The 24200-nt window shown below is 38.3% G+C and overlaps 1 protein-coding gene across 3 annotated transcripts in view; it reads right to left on the bottom strand.

Annotated features, from left to right (window-relative positions):
- Positions 1-24200, bottom strand: part of TGFBRAP1 (transforming growth factor beta receptor associated protein 1) — a 34775-nt gene that overhangs the window by 8053 nt on the left and 2522 nt on the right. For all 3 annotated transcript variants that reach the window (XM_040584669.1, XM_040584670.1, XM_040584671.1), the window contains exons 2-6: positions 22858-23559; positions 14516-14710; positions 13318-13472; positions 7444-7526; positions 962-1303 (exon numbers count right to left, since the gene is read on the bottom strand). In XM_040584669.1, the coding sequence (XP_040440603.1) occupies positions 962-1303; positions 7444-7526; positions 13318-13472; positions 14516-14710; positions 22858-23542 (1460 nt within the window). In that variant the 5' untranslated portion in view covers positions 23543-23559. The remainder of the gene's footprint in view (positions 1-961; positions 1304-7443; positions 7527-13317; positions 13473-14515; positions 14711-22857; positions 23560-24200) is intronic.

Below are 24200 nucleotides of genomic sequence, written 5' to 3'. Positions count from 1 at the left end.
TTTTTTTTTTCTTTACTGCAGCGTGAAATCAAGTCAGGGAAGGATGGGCTTTGTACAGTGCCATTACAGAGGCTTTTTGTGTACTGTAACAAAAATACAGCTAAAGTTCTGTGATGACCGCTCTCATGGAACAATGTTCTACTATTCACATTTGCAAAAAGTTTGCCATGCAAACCATAGTTACCAAGAGAATTTAACAATGCAACTGAAATAAATGAAATTACCCTAAATTTAACCACAATTAAAAGATTCTACCTTACTACTGTAGTTGCTATACTGCATCACACAGTTTAAAGATTAAAAGAAATTAAATCAAAGACTTGATGATGATGGCAACTGGAGTTTGTGTTTTACACATTTACTATCTAGTGTTTCCTGCTTTATGACAGTCAATTCTCCACCTGCTGGCACTTCCAATCTGAAGTAATTTGCAGTCACCTTAAGCAACCTCCTTTTGGTGAATCAGTGGGAGCACAGAAAGTATGCAATTCAAAAGTAAGATCCCTTTCCCTGAATAAGCAACTACAGTTTTAAAGCCATTAGCTGGTTAATAGCTTCTCCCTAAGGTAGTGCATGCTTTAAGGCACCTTTTCATTCTGAGTACTACTACTGCATCCATTCAACTGTCACGTTGTCACAAGGATGAACAAATCATTTTCCATGTCCCTCTCCTCCCCCCCGCCCCAATTTGTACCAATCCTTTATTTGTGTGTTGGACACAGAAACTTTCAGGGAAAACTCTGTATATACCAGCATAAGACAGAATGCATTTCCTTTACCTCAGACTGTCAATTAATACCTTTTCACCATTGTTAAATGCCAACAAGTCAGACCAAACTGTTTTTTGGACCTGAAAACACAGAAACTGCAAGGATATGAACACGTTGCTCTAGAAGCCAATGGCATTTAAGACAATTTTGCCTCTGGTCACAAAGGTGCAATACTCAAAAAATCCACTCACTTTTTGTGTTTTTCCAGCCAGGCAGCACTATCTGTTAAAAGACAGAAGTTCTCCGAAACTAGCAGATCCAGCAGGCTTTCATGATTTGCCTCCGCATATAGTTTGAGTAAAGCTGTGTCAATATCTTCCTTGTAGCCGTTTGCAACCTCAGTACTACGGACTTCATTCAAGTAACTCATGAGGAATCGTTTGCATTTTGTCATCTTCTCCTGGTCCCCTTGGGTCAGCTGGTTTAGGTCCGCATACTCATGCAGAGGGGGATGAGACCGTATAAATGAAGAGGAAGTAGGCAACAGGAAGGGGTAGAGAGAGATCAGCTCCCGGACATCAAGCTGGCCGCTTCTGCAATTACAGTGTCAAACTAGATGAGGCAAAAAGAAAGAAAAAGTATACATAGGCACAAAAAAATAACATACTGGGAATGTGTGCTCACATATGCTTTGATTCAGGACACCAACAGGTTGTCAGTTTCTGAAAGTTATTGCCTTCTATGCCAGAGAAAATACATTCAGAACAAATTTTTGGACTTATTTTTTTGCTAATTCTATCCATACTTATTTACCAATCTTTTTCTTCCTCTAGACACTGAAAACATCAAGAATTCAGAGACTGGCCAGCCATTTGCTTTTGACATCCCACACCTGCTCTGTGGCATATACAAAAATCAGCTGAATAGCCTTAGTGCAGTTCCCAGAACTGTCCTGGGCGTCATCCATACAATATGGGAGCTAGTCTTCTGATGGAGGCAAAAAAAACCCCAAAGAGAGTGGGAATCCTTTCAAGCAAGCCACAAAGACTGTGCAAGTGTAATTCTGCAGAAAAGAGCAACTTCCTGCAGAAAACTAAAGATTTCAGAACACGTGGTTGGATGACGAGAACATTTTCTCCAACCCCGAAATGCACCACATTCCTCCTTCGGCTCACTTCTTAAGGAGGTTCTGAAAAGGAACCATGGATACTGATCATGCATCCATCTAACAAATAAATAGTCGTCTATTGTACAGGCATAGGTCTTGGGTGTACATCTATGTATGGTATTATGGAGTGACTTTTCCACTTTACACGCGAAGGGCATCTATACTTTATTCAGGAGCAAGTTGTAACATAGATATGCTACACAAAACATTTTTCTTTCATCCTAGATTGAGGAAATTCCTCAAGCATATGAAGAATGCTTGTTGTAACAAAAGAATAAAACAAGAATTTTTTCATACACAGCAAACAACTCCCTAGTTTTCACAGCTAGAATGATTCTTCTTCCCAGGCCTTTCTTTAGAAGAACAGCAAGAAATAAGGACTTCTATTTCAATTCACCATCAAAGTCGTTATGCAGCATTCATCTTTAAAGATGAGCATCCCTGAAACGCAGGATACTGTTGCTGACAAAAATAAAAATAAACTGACAGTTCTCTAAAAGAAACCCTGGTTAGTTACTATTATGTGGCAAATGAAACTTCTAAAAAATAATTCTTATCTGTTCAGTGATCAGCAACCTCAAAAAGACTTTCTCTTCACAATCTTTATTAGAAAGAATTCCAAAAAGAAACAAGAAACCATGGAATTAGATAGAACAGCAGATTTCTGTAGGCAATAAAGAGTGAAAGATGCTCACAAGCAGGCTCATTCCTTCCCTATTGCTGTAAAGTAACTAAAGCAGTGGGGCATGCCCTAAGTTGTTCACTTCTTGCCAGTTCCAAAACCTGCAGGAAATATGAACTAGCAGGAAGCATTACTATGGCAACACCTATCTAGAACTTTTTTTTTTTTTTTAAATAAGTATTGTCCTTTGGCTACAAAAAACCATACCAGAAGAATGAAATTCTGGGAGAGAGCAACAACAACAAATTTAAAAGCAGCAAGTATCTTGTCCTAGAACCTAGAGACTGCAAGGCATGGGAACAGGAACATGAACAATAGAGGACCACAACAGATAAAAATCTGAACATGGGAAGCCTTCCCATGCAAAGCAGTTTGAATAGCACGTTTTTCCAATTCATATACAGACCTCCTACTGCCTAAAACCTCTACGCTAGAAAAGTCAGCCTCTAACCAAGAGTCAAGTGTTCATGTCTACTTCGCAGATTTCTGCAGTTGAAATTTCCTTTTAATCCCTCTTTTCAGGCTTGACACTTGGTTTTGAAATTCTTTAGATTACATTATGGTGAAACTCACAAATAGACGAGGACTTCTTTTAAGAGGCAGAATAACCAAGTAGCAGCAAATTCTGTCAGTGGTGTGACCTAATGGTTCCACGAGTATTTGGGCTTTCAGTATGAATTTGTTACAGTAATCTAACTGCAGCTTTGGCTAGTCCAACTACTCATGAAAGTTTAAGACTTGAGGATGACGAGATAAAATACTTTACAAAGGTGTATTACACTAGAAAGTTAATCCCATTTAAAGAAAGAAGAGATTATTTTTTCCTCTCCAGTGTTCTTCACTGATTTCTTTAGAACAACAGCTAACTCATAACTTGAATAACATTAACAGGCTACTCAAAATTAGTGCAGAAGCAAGGCATCTTGATAAATCTGCAGAAATTCAAGTACAAACACTGGCTCCCTTGCTGACTATGCTGTCAAGTATTTGGGCATGGCCTAAGTTTGAGATGGAGACTATGACTGTGGAGACAGATGAAGAAGTTAAAACCGCCATGTTTAACAAGCCCATTTTAGTAAGTTTTAAAACATCTTCCAACTGCTACAGTAGTTTCTACATCCTTTCAACTTACCATCCAACTTTTCCTAGGTAAGGAAGTAGTAAACTGCTTCAACTCTGAACTTCACAGATTTTGGCCTTAATGACTATCTGTTTCCAAAAGAAGAATCAAAGCCAACTTCCAACCCAGGCTAGCCCAAACCTGGGGCTGTGAATCACCTGTAGTTTTCTCAGCAGGTCTGACTCAAGCTCATGTTGTACAGCTTTGCTCTTCCCACAGGCAATGGTAATAAGCAAGCAAGCAGCCTCCTTAAAAGCACAGTATCATCCAGCATAAACTCCTTCAGAAAAATACCAAACACTGTAACAATGATCCCACCTGCATGAATAGTTAACATTCATCTCAAGGCTTACGGCTTCTGGGATCTGTGGATGTTTTGTGGCTCCTTCCACCACATTTGGAGGAAACAGTTTAGGAGCAGCTACAAAAAATGTCATCTCTCTCGAAAAGCAAACATTTGAGTCTTCACCTTCTAATAACTCAGGTTTAGCAAAATATAGCTAACAACTTATCACAAATCAGAAAACAGGCCCTTAAGACAAGTCAAGCTGTCAATCAAAATGAAATTGTCTCTTAACATTAATTCTGCATTAGGTCTTTTGGGGCTTCACATACACAAACAATGCAACAGGCAGAATCTACAAGTTTTCAGGAAATTTAAGTCTAAATTCAGACCCTTAAATTGATGGATGTCAGAGATGTCAAAGCAGCCTACATGATTTAGCTGTTTTGCCTAGATCCCATGGTTGTAATCAAAGCTTATATTGAAGCACATTTAAGATGCAAATCTCATACTAAGTCCTACTTCTTATGTCTCCAGGTATTAAGTACCAGCAAGTTTTTAACTTTTCCAGCGTAGGAGAGACTTTAGCTATAAGTCTGTATATAGCCTTTCCCAGGTGAGACAACACTATGAAAAGAGTTAACATTTTGATTTGTTAGAGAACAACAAAGTTTAGACAAGTTCCAGAATCTGACATGCCAGATTGTAAGCAATATCTAACCAGTGAAAGGACATAACCAAACACACTGGAGAGAAATGGTTTCACTGTGAAAGCTACCAATGTCTCAGCAAGACATCTAGAATTCAGCAAATGGCCTGCTAAACATCACTATTTGGTCTAACTGTATGCGAGCCTCTAATGACAGCGATATGAAATAGCAAAAACATCACACAGAAATCACAATTATATAACGCAATCACAATTCTGTTATTGCTGTACAGAATTTGTCAGACCAAAGAAGCCCTACTGTGACAGCTAGGTTAACAGATCCAGCTGAAGAAAGTTCTCCTCCCTCTGTTGAACTATTTGAGTTTCAATAAAACTACTACTTCCTTCCTTTTTGTCAGCCTTCTTCAGTATTCAGAAGTATCAGCATAACCAAAAGGAACTTAGCGGGAAAGTATTCCTCTTAAAAGTTTTAGTATTTAAGAACTATGAAGTTAAGTGTAAGATATAATCGTATCTTGACAAGGTTACCCAAAGAGGCTAATTGAATCAAGAAAACCAGATCATTTGTCCAATATAATAATTTCCCCTGCTAGCCTGTAACTGACAGATATTTTCTGAGGAGTAAGACAATCTCACTTCATATTTGGCCAAAAGTAGGTTCATGTCACACCAAGTTCTTGGAGGTACTGCTGCCACTCAGCTTCACTGCTAAATTAATCTTCGCTTGGGCCTGAAAGTTATGAGACTGAAGTTATTTCTGACTAACACTAGCTTGAAACACCTGCAGAGCAATACACAGGGATGGGAGGAAGTGTTTGCATAGATTGCCATTATCTTTCCCACTTTTCCTCTAAGCATCGGTAGCCTAAAATGAACAAGATTGTTTAAGTGTTTATTGGAGCATAATCAGGTATTACTTGAACTCTGTGTGTTCACCAGGGCTAAAAATCAGGGAACCTGCATTTTGTAGGGACTGTTTCAGAGTCACCAAAATACTCTGAAGAGCTTACTTGTGGCTGGCCAGAAGAAAAGCACAGAAAACTTATCTTTGCTTTCTTCCCCCAGCAGACTTCAGCAATTCATGGACAGTTTGCTCTGCTTTGGAGTTGCAGCTCATAGAGGAAGGCAACATCTGGGATGTCACCTCAGCTCCAAAATGCATGGCTGGACAGCACATTTCCTTTGTGAAGCACGTTTTGCTTTCTATAGAGGAGCTCCCACAATCCTGATCATTAAAGCTCATTTATCAGATGGACTGCTAGTTGAATGGAGGCTGCATAACTGAGCGTGGTTTCTTCCCCCACAACGTGCTGGAACTCACCGCAGGACACAGTTCCCCTTTCTCACTGCTTTTAAAAGATCCTTGGGCCACTACCAGTGAGGCGGGGCCCCCAGACTAGATCCCACAGGGAATTATTGCCAGGCAGGGTGGACTAAAGGGATAGAAATAAAGGTGAAGTGTCAGCCATAATCAAAACAGCTGCAGAGCTATGCAAGTCTGGCTACCTAACCACACCTAGACAATGAAAACGTTATAGCCAGTATAACCTCAACAAGCTATTTTACCAAAGCTGGACAAACTGAAAAAAAAAATAATGAATAAAGTCCATTGGAAAGCCACACCTAACGGCTTTGTGGGAATATCTTAAAGATTCCTAACCATGTACAGCTTGTACTTCTACTTCAGATACAAAACACAGCAGCAATTCAGTTCTAGAGTTTGGAAGATTTCAGGGAGGAAGAAGATTGCAAGTTGCTCATTAATGCCTAAAATTCTAACGCAATATAGAAAGTGGTTGTGGCCAAAACAAGTTGCCACTAAATGCTGTTCAAGCCTTTCCTGTCATTCTCTAATCTTCACTCAGTGTACACTACCCATTCAAGCCCCATGTCTGCCATTATCCCGGTGAGCAGGAGACAAAACGGCAAAGTCCTTCCTCAACAGTAACACTCCCCACCCCAAAGCTTTACTTGCCTTGACACGCTTCCATAAACCCAAGGACAACTTTTTTCTTATACTGTACACACAATATACAGCAAAATGTCTAACCTTATTCCTATCCACAGACTCTAAACTGATTTAAAGAGAATTTCACCAGATTAAGAAGGAGAGTTATGTTATGTGGTCAGCATGGATTACACTAACTCTGGACAGTGCCCCATCACAAAATGAGGCATGGCTAGCAGAAATGAATGATCAGGTAAAATAACGAGCAGCATTTTTTTAATGAAAGTGGAGTACCAAGGTCAATTTGTAAAGAAGTGACTGCTGAAACAGCTAAATCGGGAAGGTTAGTACAGATTTCAAGAACAAATAAACTGTCCCCTGGCAAAAGCCTAGCAGAACAAGTGTTAAAACAGTATCAGCATCCTCAAAAAAAATTAGTGCAATGTGTCAATAATATTTAAATTGTAACTTTTTGTCAAAAAGTTTTTTCTTCTTAAGAAGAAAAAAAAAAAAGGAACCAGGCAATGTTCTTATTGTAAATCACAGCACAGGCTCAATAATAAAGCCTTGACCTTCATGGGCATAAAGTAAAAAAAGTCTCCACACATACAACACTCAAACTATAGGATTACAGCCTTAATGCTACTGGATGTTGGCATACCAAAAAAAATCAGTTGCATTAACTCTTCAGTATTAAAGTTCTTTCAATGTTACTCTGTTCTTATCCCCCCCGCCCCAAAACTATAACAGTGAACTCACATCTGCATCAAAAAACATTGAAGCGACTAAGTCTTTAAAACTGCAGAAGACTAACTCCTTATTTAAAGAGGATAAATAAATAAATTTCTTGTCACACAATTACCTGAAGAGTTCTTTTGCTTCAAGGAACTGAAGCTGTGCAAACTGTATAAAACCTGCTTGCTGCAGGATTCGTTTGTACATTACCTATGAAAGAGAAGGGGGGGAAAAAGGTTTATTATGTTTGTAAGAATTTATTTACACAGTGCTAGTCACTACTGCATTAACTACCTGCCAAAAAACCTGAACATATGATCTTCAACCAGACCTGTCAAATTACATGCAAAATAAGCCTTCATCCTCTATATTTTGAATTGTATGTACTTGAATATACCAAATATGCTGCCTGGACTCAGTTTCTTACACAGAAGTATGTGAACACAAAACTATTCACGAGTGCTTACTAAAACCAAAGTCAACGAACAGCAAGTTTAAGTTTTCTTATTCAAATAATGACTTATCTGACAGTCTGACAGCCTGAAATTTTTGCCTGTGGTATTTCCAAATACAAAACCAAAAGGTTATCTTTGACATTCCCCATGATTCAGCAGCCATTAAAAAAAAAGAAAAAGATTTAAATCGAGTGGTCCCACTGGACCACACACAGCCAATCTTCTCCCCACCTCATCCCACTTCTGCAGCAACCTTGCTGGTGATTCTTATAGTTTCATCCCCCGCTCACGACCATATTTCTGACTTTCTGCCAGTGTGGGGTTTTTGTTTTGGTTTGTTTTTTTTACAAGTAAGAGTACTTCCAAAACAGTTCAAATTATCCAACATGCAGCACACTATGCAATATACATAAAAATACAGTTAAAAAGAGGAGCACAAGTGAACCATATGAAAAGCTATGTATTATGAAGTTTTAGGGTTAAGGTCAAGCCTAGACAGAAAACAGTTAACAAGAAGTTCACTAGAAGAACAACACAAAACTACGTTAAACGCTAGGTACTTATTTGATCTGAAGAGTCAATTAGTTACCATGAGATTAAAAGAAACTTGTGCTCAGAATATTTCCAACAGCAAAAGAGAATTACTAAAACCAAGGAACCTAAACTGTGCCCTGCAAAGCATCCACCCTTTGTGATAACACCGGGATTTTGCAAATACGCCTAGCTACATCCACACACCCTCACGTCTTCCCTTCAACTTTCTCATGAATATACAGCTTTCTAATGTTTATCAGTGTACATGAATGCTGTTATCAATAACAGACTCCTATTTTCAATGAAAACACCCAGAGAAACTGCAATAGTTTGCAACATAGTCCAAGCAGGAATTGCTGAAGTGTCAGGCCTCAAACAGGGTAGAGACTGATACTCTAATTCATGATTTTTCATCTTGATAAAGATCGTAGACTTACTAAGAGAAAAGCCTGCTTAAATCCATTTAGTCTGTGCATGCTTTACTAATAGTACCTTAAGGAAATACTTAGTCTTGATCATTAGCAAGCCATTAAAACCTATTGATTTGAAAGGTTGTGGGACTTTTCATGTATCCCCAGTGTGGGGGACAGAAAGGGAAGCAGAGGGAAATACTACCTGGCACCCCTTTTCAGACAAATGCAACAAAATAAAAATAAACAAACAATACTTCATGACATCTTTATGTTAATTAATGTTACTATGCTTTACATCCAAGTCTACTAATTCAAAATATACCTAAGTAAAGCTAAAAGGCAATTTAATTACAGTAATAAAGTAAAACTACCTGAGATCATCAAGTCAGAAAATATCCAAAATATTTTGTATTTACAACTGTGTTACTATATCAATAAACGGTAATCTGAACTGATGAATACCCAACCCATCACATTCTCAAAGATGCTGGTAAAGGACTTCATCTGCAACTATCTGCATTTTGCAGGGCCAGAAAAACCTCAAAATCTGGCCTCAGGCTTTCCACTGAGGGTTGAAGTAGAAGACGTTTCTCGACCTGCTAACTAGTATCAAAAGTAGGTGGCTGGTTTGGGTTTTGTGTTTTTTTTTAAGTCTGTTTTCAATCTTTGCAATGGAGCAATCACTAACATTTACTATCTTTATTATTATTGTTATATATTTTATAAATATATATTTATATAATATATAATTATATATTAATATTACTAATGTTTAGTGAATTTGGAGATTGGAATTAAGTTTGAATTCATCCAAGACACTGAAAATACTGCTTTAATTGTAGAGCTTAGTCTGTACGGCAATCTTTTCAACCAGAAGTTGAAAAGAGCTTGTTGACAGTAAGAGGTATAGGCCCAAGGAATCAGTTTTAAATTTGAACTGATTAAGTGGTATTCACTTTCATTTAAATGTTGACATATCTTCACTTGTCCCTTAAAGTCACACAACAAAAACTATGTAGAATATCTACAGATAGACTTCCCAACTTTTAATAATGCAGTGATGGGACAGGGAGTATCCAAGCTGATTTTTAGGCAAGAGAAACACCAGATATTAAGATGTCCTGTGGTAAAGTTTATGGAAGCAACAGAGCAGAGTTGCTGTGGAAAATTCAGTCTTCTCCTTCCCAGAGGCTTTTAAAAATTAGCTAGACCTACATGCCAAAAAAAATTAAACTGTATATGGTTATGATAGAAAAAACATCTTGAGTTCTTCCAGACCCGTTTGCCAGAATACTGCAATATGCTTCTTTTAAAAAGGTACTAAGTTACACCCAATCAACATTCAATATGCTGTTTATTCTCCTATCATTTTTGAAGGGCCACCATAGGACTTGAAGTGCTTTAGGGAAATTCTATGTTGTTGACTGAATTCACATTAAAAAACTAGCTAAAAAAATATGAAATAAGATTGCATTAATTCATATCTGAAAAAGCACTAGGAAACAGAAAGATAACTGCTGATGCTGTGATAGCTACAGTGAAGCCTTAGCTCCCCCAACTGCTAGGAAAATCCTTTCTAAAATGGTCAAAATTACCAACCAGATTGCCAAAAAGATTTTTTCTAGAAAGTTACTTCGACTTCTGGTGAGGTTTGGGTGCAGTTAGTATGCTTTTTGAAACTAAAACAGAATAAGAAGGAAGGAAAAAAAAAAAAGAAAAAAAAGAAAAAAAAGAGATACCTATGCAAGATGTGTGTCAATCTAACCAAGGTCTTCACTACCATCAACCATGATTTCTGCAAACTTCAGTTGTCCTGAAAAATTAATAAGTAGTATTCAGTCATTTCATGGTAGCATGGTAGAAAGGCCTTTGTATTCTTCTACCAAAAGTGATATCCAGCAAAGCCATCTCCTTGCAATACTTCCGCTTAGTGTTTTTTACCTAGCTAGTTTTTTACCTTACTAGTAAGTCTTGATGCTCAAAGAGAAAAGAATTTTCATCTAATACAGCAGAGAGAAATTTGCCACCTGCAGGGCCCACAGGTTAAAACAACTAATCCAAGACCTACTTCTTTCCAATAACTAAATATTGGCTGTACAAATAATTCTGGGAGTATAGTACTTTACTGTTTCAATCCCACTATCATTCTGCATTACCAGCACACACACACATATATATATTTATGCTGATATAATACTGTTGATATAAAGAGAGAGAGCACGCACCTGTGTATGCATGCAATGACAACGAAGTATTGAACTGTAGAAAAAACCTGACGTTGTCAAGAACTGTCCTACAATGCCATGACTGAGTTCAAGTCACACATAAGATGGCAACAGCCATTGCAAACTGCAGGAATTAAAGCAGTGTGTGGAAAAGGGGGCACTATACCACGTGTACCAGGCAATTACTATCACTCTTCTGTATGTATAAATTATAGTGGCTGGATAAAGTGTCTTAATGCCAAACCTACACATTCCTCCCTACTGCTCATATAAAATGGCAAAATAAGGCCTTCAAAGTGTCAGCTACTCAAGAATCAGTAAAGCTTGCAAAATAGATATCTTAAGATATCTGTTAGAAGATACCTGTTATTTATCTGCCTAATAACTATTACCTGAAGATCTCTCTTAGACAGGATTTAGAAACAAGTGACTATGATCAGTTAAAATATGCCAAAGAAATGCTGCAAAAGACATATGTAAAGCATGTGATTTGGTTGAACTCAATCAGCAAGACCACAGTAAAAGAAATTCTGATGTGCTTGTAACAAACCTGTAACGACAGCATTAAGTATCAGAGGCACATTAGAAAGCAAGCTCAACATGGTCAGTTTCCAACTTCAGATAAGCTCTGAAAAATTGGACTAACAACTACTCAACCAAGTTGAGTCATTTTAATATGAAACAGTAGGAGCCTCCAATTTAAGCTGGTTAATATCAGTTTGCAAATACAGCCCAGAACTAGAACAGGCTATTCTGCTTGCAAGTACTGTTTCCTGTTTTTCAGCTGTAGCACTGACTCAAAAGTAACTGAACACCCTTAGAAGTACATTAAGGTAGCAAGAATTTACAATAATCTTGGTAACAGTAACTTCAGGAAGACAGACATCATGCACATATGATACATGTGAACAGAAAGTAACTTATCCTAGACACAGAAAAATCCTAACTGCAAGAAAAATGAGGAATGAGATTCCACATATTGTCTTTTAGATAATGAATTACAGTTCATTCTGTGGCAAAACACAAAGACATCCTCACAGTAAATCTACATAAACTAGAAAGAAATAATTGGAGAATTAGAGGTCATCATACATAGAAGAAACTAATTAGATCATGCAACCTGTCCTCATAGCAAGATTTTAGTTTGTTTCTTTAAACAGATTGCAAAGGCAAAGTTGGAAACAAAGATGCAAAGCAAAACATGCTGGAAACTGAACTATGTATTTGCCTGAATACTTTTCAGCTGCAAGTACTTCCAGATAGTTGTACCTTAGCAAAAGGATGGAAACAGTTTTCCCACCAAGTTTTTTACTTCCAGCAGCCTCCCAGCTGTTCATTCAACAGAGGAGTTAATGATCACAATGAAAACTCATACAAATACAATTTAATTTAATGACTGCTTTTCAAGGGCCTTGACCAAATTTTAAATGGCAGGGTATTTAAAACATCTTGCAGTTAATATAAAGTAAAAAAATCCTACTGGACTGAACCATTTTGGACCACTCCAATTCTGTAATTTCCACAGTCATGTTCCAAACTTTACATCTTCCTAAACAAACTGAAAGTAATGCAATACTATTTTGATGGCACCAAATGCTCCAAAGTACATTAAATGAACCAGATTTTCTGCAGGTTACAGATCAAATTTTGCCTTTACAAAAGAAAAAAAACTAAGTCAAATATTCATTCACCTTCTTGGTGAGTAGATTTCATGCTATTTTTCCAAGTTTCAGTCTCTAAATGACAAATAGGAATAGCAGAAAATATATATTGTAATTTAAACCAGAGGTAGAAGGAAATGAGTACAATTCTCTAACAAATACTCTAAATCAAAGAGTTACTAAGATACTTTGCCACATGAAAATCTTAAATATTCAATTACACACTAGTACAAGAACTACTTGTATGAGTTTGGAAGTAGGACATATTTGCTTTAGACTTCCCATCACTTAACTTCAAAGTTGTACTACTGTGGCATTCAGGACATGGTGAGAATAGCCAATAAAAAAGTAAAACTTAAAATTTCCAATTTGAAATGAAGTATACTTTTTTAAAGAGCAATAGCAAATAACAACTGAATCTAGTCCTAAGGATGCATTGCAGCAGATTTTCTATCATTAGTTTATCAGTTTTGTTTTCAATTTTTCCAAGTTACACACTTGAAAAAAACCAACACAAAAACCCCAGCAGAACAGCAGCATTATCACAGCCTTTACAAGCACAAGCCAATTCAGCAGCACATCTATTTCCTCAGGCTGAAACCATAAAAGGTATTTGATTTCTCTTCAATGTAAATTCCTTCCCCACCCTCTCTTGGTATACATGGCCCCACTGTGAAATTTATATTTTCATGAAAATTAAAGGAAGGACAGACCTGAAATTTCTCTTTTGGAATATTCCTTCGAGCTCCTTTTGCTAGAACAAGGGCTTCTTCCACCCTGTGGCTAGCTAGAAGATCCTGAATCTGTTTTTCCAAAGGTAGCGGCACCAAGATATACACACCCTTGTTAGTAGCAACAATCACCTTTCCTGGGTAGAGCAGACAGACACATTCAGTTTATATTTTCTACAGAAAAAACACATTTCAGAAATAAGCTTTAAGACTTACTATTTAAGATACAAGAACCTGAACAGTGATAAAATAAAAAAATCGTATTTGTTGTTACCATATTTACTAGCTAGTGTAGTTCACCTGTAAATTGCACCTCAGAAATACAGAGATAATGGTAAACATTTATTTACAGCAGACTTTATCCCTCTCTGAGTAAATGAAACTGGCTATAGTCTCTCATGATGAGCTAAGCTGTAAAGGCCACCACTGAAACTATTGCCCACACTCCACAGAATAGGGACTTTTAACTACCAGATATTTCCACATGCTTACATCAGAAAATTGTAAGCTGTACATCAAAGGCAGCAAGCAATGCACATTTCTTGTTGTTCATATCGTACTGAACAACAAAAAACTGAACACAAAGTTCATAGTGCTACAGTTTGTAGGTCTCCTGGAAAAAAATAGCAACACAATGTATTTGATATTTCAGAATTCTTAATTGAAAAACAGGTCAAAAGAATTTTTTGTACTTTTTGTTTAATAATTTTTATGAAATATTCCATTTGAAACCTCTCACACAGATATTTCAGAAAGAAATACAAAATAACAATTTTTAAAATGTTAGAATTCTGTCAGGAGAGCAACAGAGAAATACCTCTAGCTCACAGTTACTGACTCATAGCATAATACTGCTCCTTTGAAAGGAATAATCAAGTTACAAGAAAAACCTCTAACCCCACAGACTCCTACCAACAATTAACTTGACAATTAAAGCATATTTAATGAACACACACTCTGTTAGAATTTTGGATGTGGAATTACATTTTGTGGAATTTTGGATTACTATAGTTTTCCTATCATAATTGGCAGATATCTAATCAGGAAAGCATTTGCAACAAAAGTTTCAACAGTTGATGTGCTTGATAGATACTCTGTTTAAAAAACAAACTGAAGTGATTGTGCCCACAGCAGTGGCTGTTCCAGAATTACTGATGCAAAAAAGTGCCCTTTTTAATACCTTCGAAGTCCTGTAGAATGTGACCTTCTTTAAAAGGCAGGGTTTGCTTTTGCTGCTGGTCCAGCATGCTGTGCACCGTAATGAATTCATCATCAAGAGCAACCACGTAAGGAAAGCACAAAGCTGCTCCAATCACGTTCTCTGACCAGTGCACAGGGGCACGCTGTGAAATGCCATCTACAGTTGCAAACATGCCTACAAAAGGAAAAAACAAAGCCTGAGGCTTGTGCTAGTTGAAGACTGTTGTTTTCCCAACATGAAGCATGAGTACCAAGGTGCAGAAATAAAAAGTCTCAGATGAACAGATGCAGTATCAGGTGGCATGACAACAGCACATCACACCTCCTTTGACCTTACAGGCCTGTTGGTTGAATTTTTTTTTTCCTTCTCCTTTACCACAAAAACAGGTGACACCAAAAACTGAAACAAGAATACTGAAACTAGCCAGAATTATTCAAGTTTAGTAAGTTTCAGATTTTTTTTTAGTAAGAATTATGCCATGTAGTTTGAATTAATTTCAACACACTAATATTTACTGAGACCCAGTTTTCAAACAATACAGCCTTAGTAGGAGCCACAGATCTGCAGTGCCTGACCTATCTGGCAGTACAAACATATTTGTTCCTTGTAGTGTCAAATGTCTAACAAGCATTTTAGTTGACAGAATAATTTACTACTTCACTTTTGCTACAGCAAAGTTTTCACAGAACAAGGGTCCAGCTCTTTGGGATGATTCACTTCCTGTGAGGTATCTGTGTTTTCAATAATTTGAAAGAAAATGCAGAAGTTGCATACAAAGCACATTTTCCCAAAAGCCAAGCACAGACTAAAGATTTTTTAATATCCCAATGATAACCTCCTATGCTGTCTTCAAAATAACCATATTAAATCTTCAGTTAATTTGTGGTTTTCATTGCCGCTATCTTTCCTCCTGTCTACCCTGCCCTCCTCCTTTCTAGCTCAAAGCTTTCTAGCTTTCAAGTCAAGGTTTGACTTGCTTTTGGACCACATGTCGCTGGTTCTATTTACGCTACTTGGTATTCCCCAGCTCTTCCCAAGACATTAATTGAAGAAAAACTCCAGTCAAAGTTTTCAGGCCTAGTTCAGTAAACCTTTGCCAGCTGAGCCATACTGAAGCACGTTACAAACTTCTGTTCTAAATATGAATGCATACCCCTTAAAAACGGTACTCTCAGGCCATTAAAAAGACATGCCCATGAAAACTGTTCTTCAGCAGGAATGAGCTACTTGACAGCTGGCAGAGTAAGTCTGAGCTCTAAAGGACAGAGGAGATTAAAAGATTATGTTATTCAATTTACAAAATCTCTTCCAAACAGAGGATAATGAGGCAAGGGTAGCTGATTATGAAAACCATGTTGGAATTAAAAAAAAAAAAAAAAAGGAAAAAAAACCCTGAGGGTTGTAGGTTTCTACAGAATTACAATGTAGAGACTAAGCTTCTGGATCCTTTATAGCAGCTTTGAAATGATCAGCCCTTTCCCTTGACTAAGGGTGCAATACATAATTAAAACTTCAACATCTGACTTGGCAAGTAACATTACTTGCTTTTTCACTATAATGATCAGCTTTTCAATCAGAGCACCTCACAGAAAATACTTTTTTTTGGCCGTTATATGTAATTCCCATTTTACTCTATAGATCTTGATATTCTTAGGGATTAGAAGTGGAATTTTATGCCAGGCAGGCTGCACTATCCATTTTTAATGCCTTCCAGTTGTTACTCTGTGCTATAAACCCATGTCAAAAAGTGTGAGAAAACTTGAGTTAAATACATACTAAGCAGTAGTAAACACAGGGATAATATTTGAGATATTCATTCTTAGAATTTTCTATTTCTCTGACAGTCTCAGAAAAATAAAACCCCCTGATTTTAATTTTTTTTTTTTTAAATGACAGAGCTCCTTTTAGGTAATTTAAAAAAAATCCTTTACGGTAGTGAAAGGGTATGCAGAGCAGTGCATAGTACTTTTCCAAGTCAGTGTCTCTTTACATCCCTCTGCCCTCAGCAGCTAGTGCTTCTGTGATAGAATGATACATTTTCTGCCTTCATCCAGCTCTCACCTAAAGATAACAATAAAGAAGACAACTACAATCAGAAACCATGGCCTTTTTATAGTACAGGAATGTGTTTGAAGAAACTGATGATGAAACCATTAATCAATTCTGTATTAAAAATATGTATGCTATCCAGAGGTTACAGGTTACTCAAAACGCAGCTACAGTTTTCAGCTTCAGGAGATCTAGAAATCTATAGAATCATAAGAATAATTTAAGTCAGAAGGGGTTTCTGAAGGACACTCAGTCCAGCCCACCACCCCTTAAGAGCAGGACCAACTTAGACCAGGTTACTCACAACTCTGTGCAACAGATTATAGATTTCATTTTAAAACAAAAAGCTTCTTAGAGAAAATACCTGTAAAAATTGAAATAAAACTTCTTTATTGTTATTACTTGCCTAAAAAGGAATGCAAAAACTTTCAGCTATTGCAGAAGTTGACAGCATGAAGACTACTACAAGTGAGTGAAAACAAGAAGGGATCATGCTGGTTCTGTTGACTACCCTGCTTTATGCAGTGTGGTCAGCTATGAAAAGGGGCACTGCATAACCTGTGAATCATTCTGCTTAGTACCTCTGCACTTGTTCTAAGTGACAAGGGTCAGTTCTCCAACTCCGTTTGTAGTCTACCCAATCACTATAAAACTGTTCAAACCATGCACCACTAAGTTTATTCTGGAAAAGCAAAATGAATAAACTAAAACTAGGTATTTAAAATTTGTATTTTTTTTATTCATTAAAGTCATGGAATAGTTGAAACAGGAAGGAAACTTTGGAGACTGTCCAGCCTGACATCCCTGCTCAAAGAAGGGTCAACTGTAACAGGTTGCTTGAGATCTTGCCAGTCAGGTTTTGAGTACCTCTAAGAACAGACTCCACACCCTCTCCAAGACTTGTTTCCTGGTTTGGCCACCATCACAACAAGGAATTTGTTTTCTTATGTTTACATAGAATTTCCTGTATTTCAGTTTGCACTGACTGCCTCTCATCCTTTCCTCTGGATACAATACCACTGAGCAGTATCTGACTTTGTCTTCTTTACCACCCCCCATACATGTTAGCAAGATCTCTGCAAACATTTTCTTCTTCAGACTAAACAGTCCCAGCTTTCTCAGCCTCCCCACATATGAGGTGCTCCTATTTTTCTGGTCCTTTTCCTATCTCCTGTCTTTCTGGTCCTTCAGTGGATCTACTCCAGTATGTCCATATGATTTCAGAGAGGCCAGAACTGGACCCAGCACTCAAACGTGGTCTCACTAGGACCGAGTGGAAAAAATGCCTCTCTTCTCAACCTGCTGGCAGCAATTGTCCTAATAGAGTAATTTAGGTTGGAAAAGACCCTTAAGATCATTGAGTTCAACTGTTAACCTTGCACTACCACGTCCACCACTAAATGCAGCCCAATAGGCTGTTGGACAACTTTGCCACAAGGCCACACTGTTGGTTCATGGTCACCTTGCCCCTCAGAGCCCCAAGGTCCCTGGTCAGGAAAGGTACCTTTCCACTCGGTCAGCTCCCAGCCTGTACTGGTTCATGGGGTTGTCCCTCCCTAGGTGCAGGACTTCACATTTCCCTTTACCGAACTTCATGAAATTCCTGTCAGTTCATTTCTCCAACCTGTCAAAGTCCCTCTGAATGGTCACACAATTCCCGAGTGTATTAACCACTCCTCCCACATCTGCAAATTTGCTGAAGGTGAACTCTACCCCAACATCTGTATTAATGAAGATGTTACTACTGACCTCACATTGGCCCCCGGCAATACACAGGTAGCAACTGACCTCCCATGGTGCATCCCATCAAGTCCCACAGATTTGTCTGTCCAGTCTATTTAAGTGTTCCATAACCTGACCCTTCTCTACTGAGGACAGGTTTTTGTTGCTCCAAATTTTCTCACCGGTCCTAGGGGCTAAGGATTCCTGAAGGAAGATCATACCAGTAACAACTGAGGTAAAGGCAGTATTAAGCACCTTGGCTCTTTGCATACCCTTTAGCATCAGGTCCCCAACCCCATTCAGCAGTGGGCATCCATTAGCCTTCCTTTGCTGCTGATATGCTTGTAGAAGCTTTTTTTGTCACCCTTCATGGTGCTCAGCAGAACCAATGCTAGATGGACTCTGGCCTCCCTAACCCTATCCCCACATGCTTGGACAGTGTCTCTATGTTGCTCTGAGGTCACCTGGTCCTGCTCTCTCTTCACTTGCTTCCTTTTTATATTTCAGTTTAGTCAAGAGCTGCCTGTTCATTAATGCAGGCTTCCTGCCACCTCTGCTTCTTTTCCTGCTCATTGGCATGGGCCATTCCTGAATTTGGAAGAGACAGCCCTTCTCTCCAGGCCCATATCCTGTGGAATTCTTTTAAGCAGGTCCCTGAACAAAAGTCTGCTGTCCTGAAAATTAGGCTTGTGTCTTTTTGCCTTGTTCCCTTCTCTCAGGATTCTGAACTTCACCATCTCACAGACACTGCAGCAAGGCTGCTGGCCTGACCTTCACATTCCTAGCCAGGTTCAACAAAGCACATCCCTTCATCAGCTCCTCAGTTACCATCAATGCACTCCAGAAATCTCCTGGACTGCTTGCGCCCTGCTGTGTTGCCCCTCTAGCAGGTAGTGAAGTGGTTCAAGTGCCCCCGAAGAACCAGGGCCTGCAAATGCAGGTTTCTTCCTGTCATCTGGAGGAGGCTTTACCTACATTATCTTCCTGATAAGGTGGTCTGCAGCAGGCACTCACCATGTCACAACCCACGTTAATCTGATCTGCCCTCTAACCCTAATCCATAAACTCTCAGCTGCGTCCTCCTTTGTCCCATGGCACACCACCGTATCTTCCTACTGCTCTCATGTAAAGGGCAACCTCTCATCTCTGCTGTTAACACATTGCTGTGCTAATTTCCCAGAAAAAGCGAGAAAGGTTTCAGCATCATGTTGTTTTGTATAAACAACTTTGTGCCCATGGGCCTGAAGCAGGGCCTCTTCAGCGCTGTTTGTTGAATACAAAGTCTCTCATTCACGTCATCCTGCACTCTGTTTCCCAACTCAGCCTATCATCACCATTCCTCATTTCAATCTTCCTCACCAGGTTGGTCAGCCTGTTGGCAAAAATGCTTTTGCCTCACTTGGCCTGGTGAATCCCATCTCTTCCTTAAATAGGGATCCATAGTTATAAAAGCCAAATCCCTCATCACCAGAAGCTGTGCAATCCATTGGTGACCTGCACAATCCACCCACTCTTCCTCAAGCTGTTCTTCATCACTGGCAGGACTGATAAGTAAACCTGCATCTCCAACATGAGAGTCTCCCACTATTATTACTTGTGAATCCCTGCTGGTGCTACTGCATTGTACAGGCTCAGATGATTTGTTGGAAAGAGCTTCCTGTTTCTCATCTGCTACTGTGAGCACTGAACATATTCTATAGATGCAAATCTGTGGGCAGAGAAGGAGAGTTCTTCCTTTTATGAGAAGTCACAAGTTTCCAGCCTTCATCATCACAGAACAAGCAGAGACTCAGCCTGCCCTTCCCTCAGTACAGCTGGGGGTTCAGTCCTGGGTCCTGCAAAGGATTCAACTTTTTTGTCACCTCTGATGCCATGCACTCTGCTGACCTCCTCCTGCATCTCCTTTACTTGGCAAAAGAAATCTTCAACCAAGCACTCATCTCCTACAGGCAGTTTTGGGACAGTTGCCCCAGCTGGTGCGAGGAAGCATGCCCTGTGCCAATATGCAAGAACTGTTTGCTGCAATTTTAAAAGCTTAAAGCCTCTGTATGGCAGGACATCTGATTGGAAACATGCAACAAGAGCTTTATGGAATGAAAAACTAAATTTTGGTAAGCATTGTTTCATACATAAAGAATTGATTTTCCATTCTGAATAAACTACTTACTGGCCAAAATGCAGATGCATCAAAACCAAAGTTCCTCCTCTCTTTTGAAAGAATAAGCTATATACTAACTGCAATTAGAGCCGACAAAGTACTGAATGGATAAGCCTATGGATCAACTATGAGCAGTTCTTACAGTCAGTTTTAAATGCGAAGAGTCTGGGTAACGAAAAAGGTTGCATATCCAAAGAAACTCAAAGATGTTTTACTTCATGATTACTGTTTTAAGTAGTTGCTTTCTGCCATTCTGAATTCCAGTCTTAATTCAAAAGCAAGTTAACCTAAATGTCACTTCAAGTGCTATTAAGCCAAATACATTAATGCAGAATACATCCACCTCAGTAAAAAAGGCTGAACTTGGCACAGGTGCTCTAACAAGTGCCAAATGAACGTGCCTTAACCAGTAAGATGTACAAAAGCAAACCAAAATTAGAATATTTACACTGAGCCTTTTCAAGTCTGTTCATCTTACAGCAGAGGCCTACCTCAAATGTCAAGATGCGCAATGCTTATGTATTATAACAGTGCACAACCATCTTCACAACTTCAGACAAGTGTTAAAAACATGAAGAATTTTACCAAGGAAGCAGAGCAAGATGGGTAATACTAGTCAAAAGAACAGTGGTGAGGGAATAGAGAACAGATAATTAAAAAAAGTAAAATCCACAAGCTGTATTAGACAAGGAGGAACTATACAATCCATAGCAAGCAGTCTTCTAAGGTTTCTGAGCTAGCGCAAGATACGACTTCGCCTGTATTATGAAGAAAAGGGAACTTTATAACATGTTTAGAGCTGCAGAAGTGCATTTGCTTAAGATACCACATGCCTGATATTCTAACTCCAGAACAATCTACTTACACAAGGATGCTGGATTTTTTGAGTAAAGGTCTTACTGTACATCTCTCTTCCAGAACACCAGATAAAAGCAGAAAGAATAAATATAATTCTGCTTTTTTACTAAATACAATTATGCTTTTGAAAGTATAACTATTCTTCTTAAAAAAAGGAATGAACCACTTTAATAGAATCTGGTTTGACCAGACAAAGATTGAAGTAAGTATAGGATCTCCTTAGAAACATGTCAAAAGGGAATAATTTTGGACAGTCAATTCACAATTTTTAACTTTCATAGCACTCCTAAAATGGTTAATGCCCACAAATAAATGTCCACATTTTAACCAACTAAGAGTTTTAACAGGAAGTGGGCAACCAAGAAGACTTACAAAAGCAAGTTCATCTTAGAACATCTTTGATTTCATAAACTGATGCTGTACTTTCAAGAAAAACTGGTGAGTTGATGTACATCTCACATTCTGGTCACAAGACAAACCAAATATAAACAACAATGCACTCTGACTTTTTTTTTTAAAAAATTTATATTAAAAAGCCCAAACCCATGCAGATCTCTGAATTAAGGACCTAAATAGTTGGGATTTTTGTGTCATGCTATTCCTAATGCGTCAGGGAAGATACATGAACTGCATCGTCTAAATTGAGAGTCATATGGCAAACAGCATGAAAGCATTCCGCCTGTTGTCTGTCAACTCTGGGTTATTGCAGCTTTTCCAAAAAAAGCTCAAGATTACTGACCTCACAGCATATTGTTGATTTAGACAGACTACAGCAGCAGTAGTCTATACAATCATCATCATTCTATTAGACACAAGCGTTATTTCACGTGGTCTAATTTTGGTTTTGCAGTACTTAATCTATCATTTTCTGTAATACAGAGCTGAAAAATACTATTAAAAAATTAAGCAAATGGGAGCATAAAAACTGGGTAGTATCTGATAACATCTACATCTGAGACAGTTTACTTCTACAGGAGTTAGAATACAGTAATAGTGTTTACTTCCACTTACATTTCCTACTAGCACTGTAGTACAACACACTTATTTGTAAACCTGTTACCATCCATAAAACGGACTTTGCATGAAGTCCTCTGAATAGCAACTGAGGAAAAAAATTAAGTGGCCTATGCTAATTTGACAATATTACAGCAGCATGGGGCTCCTCAAATCTAGTCCGGCTGGTCACTACAGAGAGGCTATCAGCCTCTGAAGTTTACTTGCCAACAACCAATTTTTTCACTCTGGGCTACAATACTACTGTTAGCTGTCTATACAGAAACAAAGCTGTCTACAGACACGATTAAATTACAAATAATGACATTTTTGTGCATTAAAAGAAGTAGGAGTTATAGTAATACTTACTACCAAAAATTTACCATCTACCTTTCTATCTCAACGTTCCAGTATAGTCCTGTGAAGAAAATTACCATTATTGTGCACAACACTTCATTTGTTAATCTTTGCTTTGCAAACTGGGAGAAACTGAGAGAGAAGGTAAAAAACTTGCAAAAAAATTTACAATCCTTAGTCTCACCTAGGCCTCCGGGGCCAGCCAACAGAAACTCTTGTCTGCCTATCCTTTTCACAATTGGCCGTTTCTCATCACTGCAATAAGGAAACAGATCCTGCGAGACGCCAGTATTATAATTCAAAATGATATACTGTGTAGTAAGTGCAAGACATAAGTAATAACCATCTACAGCCACAGCACAGGGTTGCTCTGGAGTAAACACTTCCTTCACTATCTGGACTCTGTCTTCAAACACCATGAACATTTGAATGGTCCGCCGCTTGACCGAGATAATGCAGACTTCGACACAGAAAGGATCCCCACTCACAGGGTTTTCATTTAATGCAAATGTCACAGCTCCTTTGATTCTAGCGCCACTGGGGACAGGTTCCAAGTTCATCATGTTAACTAGTGTTATCGTGTTGTCGCAAAGCACAAGAAGCCTGGTGAGGGCGGAGGCTGCTTTCAACTCACTCACAGGCTTCTTCAAGCCCAGGTATTTATGCAGTTGCTTTGTAGCAGCAAAAGCTATTTTTCCAGCTGTTGATATCTTTTCATCCAACAGAAAGTGATAGATAAAGCAGTCATTGGTTCCAATATAGAGGTTCTTTCCGCAACACTCAATGCATTCGATGTTGATGTAATTTTTCTCTCCCATTAACATCTCCCGCTCAACAGCAGAAACAAGCTTGAAAGCTTTAACACTCATTGTGTCTTCTGGGTGATCTGATTAAAGAGGAAGAAAACAAACAAACCACCTTTATCTCCATACAAATAATCAAATAGCAGAGGCAGCAATTTAACATTCACCAATACAAAACCTTCATTGGTGTACTTTTTAATAGTTTATACTCTATTTCCAATCTGATCACACAAGCCAGAATGAACACATTAGTAACTGCAGAAATGAACTGTATGCTTCCGTGTCAAGTCTATTCCGAAACAGATTCACAACAGCACCCAGCTATTTTGAAGTGATGCTTTCTCCACATGTAACCAGCATATTATTGGTGCTCTCAGACACTCTGGCACTACAAGTGTTTCCTGCCAGCACTTAGTGATTTATAAACCTGTCACGCACATGTACAGCTTTCTATCACCTGTACATGAAAATATACAAACTTTAGTTCTCAGATTAGAGAAGTCACATTTCATTTAGTGCTACAAGTTCACATTTCATGTTGCTTTAAACTCAATTTAGGCCTATTGATACATAGTCTCAGTGAAATATGATAGGTATATTCCAGTTTAACACATAATTTACATTCCTTATTCTCCAGCAATCAGAAATCTGTAACTTCCAAGCCACTTCAATAATTATTCAAGGTATCATCCAACTCATAATAAAAGCTGTTGGATTGTGGTTG

The sequence above is a fragment of the Falco naumanni genome, chromosome 2 (genome assembly GCF_017639655.2).
Source record: "Falco naumanni isolate bFalNau1 chromosome 2, bFalNau1.pat, whole genome shotgun sequence".
Taxonomy (NCBI): domain Eukaryota; kingdom Metazoa; phylum Chordata; class Aves; order Falconiformes; family Falconidae; genus Falco; species Falco naumanni.
The sequence above is the reverse complement of the archived record's forward strand: the minus strand, read 5'-3'. Positions and strand labels throughout refer to the sequence as shown.